This window comes from Emys orbicularis, chromosome 12, assembly GCF_028017835.1.
Source record: "Emys orbicularis isolate rEmyOrb1 chromosome 12, rEmyOrb1.hap1, whole genome shotgun sequence".
NCBI lineage: Eukaryota > Metazoa > Chordata > Testudines > Emydidae > Emys > Emys orbicularis.
In genome coordinates, this window is record NC_088694.1 from 40955994 (window position 1) to 40960553 (window position 4560).

Genomic DNA, 4560 nt, shown 5'->3' on the forward strand with positions numbered 1-4560 from the left:
TGGTTAAAGGCAGAAGACAGGCTTCAATGTCTTGCCCTCCACAGACGTTCTGGCTGTCTTTGGGCATGTCTCTGTGGCTAAGTTTTCACATCCAATAGGAGCTTGGAACCTAAATCCCTTGGAATCAGTTGAAAATTACCTGTTGGTTGACTATTGGTTTACTCCCGGCCATATCCCTTTAAGTCAAACATTGGCAATAGGTGATTCTGAATCATACCTTTGTTCACTGAAAAAAGAACAGGAGTACTTGTGGCACCTTAGAGACTAACAAATTTATTAGAGCATAAGCTTTCGTGGGCTACAACCCACTTCTTCGGATTCTTTGTTCACTGAGGCAAGATCCTCTGCTTCCATATGTCTGTGTAGCTCTGTTTATTTCAGTGGAGTTACACTGATTTCCACCAGCTGGGGTTTTGCATCTAAGGGTGTATTTCAGCTGGGTGCGGAGTGCCAGCACTACTTCCTATTATGTTTAGGGCTTGAGTGGAAACTCACTGATAAACAAGTCTTTCCAACTCGATGGTGAGTGAAATTTGAAGGGAACAAAATCACCTTAGTATATGAACACAGTGGGTTGGACCCCTAATTCATGTAAATCCACCTAGCTCCATTGACTTAATGGCACTACATCAGTTTACACCCAGGGATGGATTCACAAAGGGACATAGGTTTTCTAATGACTAACTTTTAGCTGCCAGGAAAATCACTGGGTTTCCACAGCCTGGTTTTGGTGCTCAGGCTCCCTTCACAATAACTGGGGAGAGGTAAGTATCTATGAATGGGATTAAATAAAGACACCTTTATAGGTGGTTCCCTAGCCAATGGGAGCTGCTGAGGAGAGGAGTGTGTTCTAAACCCTGCTACTATCAAATAATTCAGTCCCTCTATCCCCTGCAGGGAGGCATCTCCTACTGCTTGGGATTCTCATCTGGGAACCCTCTAACTGCACCTAAGGAGATTTTTGCAAGAAGCTGGGATGAGGCAGGGTGGGAGAAGAAGAAGAACTTAGGAGGAGGAGATCCCTCCTGACTTTTATCCCAGTGATTAGTGAGCTCCTGTGGAGTGTGGGTTACCCCCAGTTCAAGTGCCTGATCAGGGGAACAGATTTAAACAGGCATCTCCGAATTCCCATGTGGGGGGATATGGGATATTTCAATATGTGTCACACAATGACTCCTGTTCAAGCCCAAGTCCCTTTGTGTATTTTTCCCTAGTAGGACATCCGAACCTTTGGCTCTACTAATTATTATTTTCACTATTACTATTATTAGTGTAAAATCCTAGAGGGTTTCATAGGGATCAGTCCAATATGATATTACTGTTATACAAAAAGTAGAAGAATTACACAAAGCAAGAGAAAAACATGTTATTTTAATACAATTGCCCTGATCCGTGGTTAGTTTAAATTGGCCATAGCTCCACTGAAGTCAGTGGGCCAGACAGAGAGACAGGGAAAGAAAAGGTATGACTCTGGAGCCTGGTACTGAGAGAACTCACCCAGAATCGAGTCCCCTTTGCTCCATTGACTCTCGTACCCAGTGGAGATATGGTCTGATGAGCTCAAGGAGACATGCTGATTTAAACCAGCTGCACTTTTGGCCCAAAGTTTCAGTCAAATAGCTGAGCTGAGAACATCCCAAACAGTAGTTATCCACAGTTCTACAGTTTTATGGTCTGACTTTAAAAAAAAAAAATAAATACGTCACCACTACTTGAGAAATTTGAATTTCCCCAATATTTTTGCTACAGCTGTTTTCACCTCTTTGTTTTTCACGCTGTAGATGATGGGATTTAACATAGGGGTCAAGATGCTGTACTGGATGGAGACCATTTCCTCCAGAAGCACAGAGGAGACTGAGCTGGGCTTTGTGTACTGGAAAAAAGCTGTGAGGTACAACAAGCCAACCACAATCAGGTGGGAGCTGCAGGTGGAGAAGGCTTTAAGCTTGCCCTCCACAGAGCGAATCCTCAGGATGGTGGAAATGATGTGAATGTAGGAGATGAGGATGAGGAGGAAGGAGCTTGATCCAAATACCACAGCAGAAGTAAGAAGCACCACTTGATTAGTGAGGGTCTCAGCGCAGGACAGTTGTAATAGAGGAGGGAGCTCACAGCTGAAATGGTTGATTTGATTGGGCCCACAGAAACGCAACTTGAGGGCAAAAACAGTGTTAACCAGGACATCTAAGAAGCCCATTACCCATGCACCACTCACCAGCTGAACACAGATGCCTTTGTTCATTGTCTCAATGTAATGCAATGGGTCACAGATGGCAGCATAGCGGTCATAAGCCATTGCTGAGAGAATGAAAACTTCTGTACCAGCTGAGAGGAGGATGAAGAACATCTGGGTAATACAGCCATTGACAGAAATAGTTTTGTGATCTGACAGGAAATTTATCAGCATTTTAGGCACCGTGACTGAGGAATAACAGATATCAACAAAGGATAGATGGAATAGGAAGAAATACATGGGGGTGTGAAGGTGAGAATCAGCTCTTATCACCAACATGATCATCATGTTCGCAATCAGTGTGATTAGGTAAATAACTAAAAACACCAGGAAGAAGAAAATCTGCATATGTGGCTCATTGGAAACTCTCAGGAGAATAAATTCAGTCACTGTGGTTTGATTTTCCATTAACACTTATTCAGGAAGATTGTGACCTGGAAGAACAGAAAAAAATGAATGAAATTAACATATATCATAAAAGTAAATTGAAATGGCATGTGGAGATCATCTGCTCAGTAGGATGAATGTAAAGAGAGCCCTATTCCATCATGTAATTTTTTAATGGACAAAATTTAAAGAAAGAGACAGAGAGAAGTAGTTTTGAAATTGTTTTTTTACATAGACAAAATCGGCTAGATACACAAAAGGATTTGGGCGCTTAATTACCAGTTTGAGCACCTAAATCCCGGAGTCAGCATCCACTGGTATTCACAAAATCCCTTCTCAACAGGGTCTATGGAACAGTCTGATGCGAGCCTCGCTTAGTCTCTCCTGTTGAAGTTGTTCCACTGTGGTTAAATAATTTCAGAGGCATTGGAACAGGGGAACTGGATCCCCGGTGTCCTGCATGAGTGCTCTACTCAGCAGGCTATAAAGTCATTCACTTTGTCACTTTCTATCTGTGGCTTAATATCTCTTTAATCTGTCCCACTAATGTCCACAGAACTGCATCTGATTTATATCAGCTGAGGATTTGGCCCCTTGACTTCAAAGGCGCTATGGCCAATTTTATACAAGCTAGGAATCTGGCTGCATTGATTCCAGTGGGGCTATAGCTGATTGACACCAGCTGGGGATCTAACCAATTCTATAAGTAGTTATGCTTTGTCTATTACATTCTGTAGCCTTTTTTTTAGATTGGATTGGATTGATCCCTATTAAAATATTTAGGATTTCAATATTACCACTACTACTAATAATAAATCTACTGCTACTACTACTAAACCCCTGTGGCCTAGAAATACTGGTTGGGCACCCACCGCGATATAACCTGCCAACCTAACCCAATATGGAGAATCCAGGCAAATTGATAATTAGTATACATGCCATTAAGGGGACCTCGGAAGATAGAAGATCTTAGTTGATAGATAGCCTTCTCCCCCGACAGAGTGTGATATGTGGAGGTGGGTTACCCCAGGTCAATATCATGCAGCTCTCAAAACAATCCAGGAAAACTGGAGAACATTTTCAACAAGAGAATGAAAAAGGACCAAGAAGAGATCTGAAGTTGGCTTTTGGCAAAACTGGAAGAAAGAGGCTGAAGGAAACAAATGCTCCAGCACTGGAAGGAGAGAAATGAAAACATGTAGAAAGAAATAACTAAGCATAGATTCAATGGACAACTCCAAATTTTATTCCAGAGAGGAGAATTTACACAAATAGAGATTGAAAGCCTGAAAAGGAAATTTAGTCATGCTGAACCACATGCAAACATATTGGTAGAAGCAATGATACAGGATAAATAACAGACATAAATAGAAGACATATCTAGGACAAATATGAGAGAAACAGCACCTGAAAAATTATGGGAAATAAGAATGATTTTTGATAGAGATCATGCAGAGTGTAAGAGACATTGAGCACCTACCAGCACAAAGTATGAAATTTGTAGACCAGGAAAGACTGGATGATATATTGCCAGCACTTAATAAAGTACTCAAAGAAGCTGTGGAGTTAAACCAATAAGTATTAGCCAGTTGAATTGTACAATTTATGCTACACTCACAGTAGAATCTCACTGGTTTAACATCAAACCAGCTCAGGATGTGAACCACCAGAAAACTATCTATATTCAATAACCTCCATCAAAATGAAGTTTCAATGAGAATAATAAGGTTTTACATTCAGATACAAGATTATTGGATGAAGTTGAGAAAAATCATTTGAAGAAAAAAGAGCAGCAAATGGACCTGAAGATGAAATATCATCTGAACAAAAGGGATATGAGAGTTGTCAAGGAACAACATAAAGAGAAGCTGATCACTTGGAGTTATAGGCTAGAAAGATATTTAGCACAAAGTTGTTAGTGTCAGGAGAACAGTGACTTC

At 41.0% G+C, this 4560-nt stretch overlaps 1 protein-coding gene across 1 annotated transcript; it reads right to left on the reverse strand.

The window, feature by feature from the left end:
• Positions 1 to 1708: 1708 nt before the first annotated feature.
• Positions 1709 to 2641, reverse strand: LOC135886821 (olfactory receptor 5G9-like). The gene has a single exon (XM_065414609.1). The coding sequence runs from the start codon at positions 2639 to 2641 to the stop codon at positions 1709 to 1711; it is 933 nt and encodes a 310-aa protein (XP_065270681.1).
• Between the last annotated feature and the right edge of the window lie 1919 nt (positions 2642 to 4560).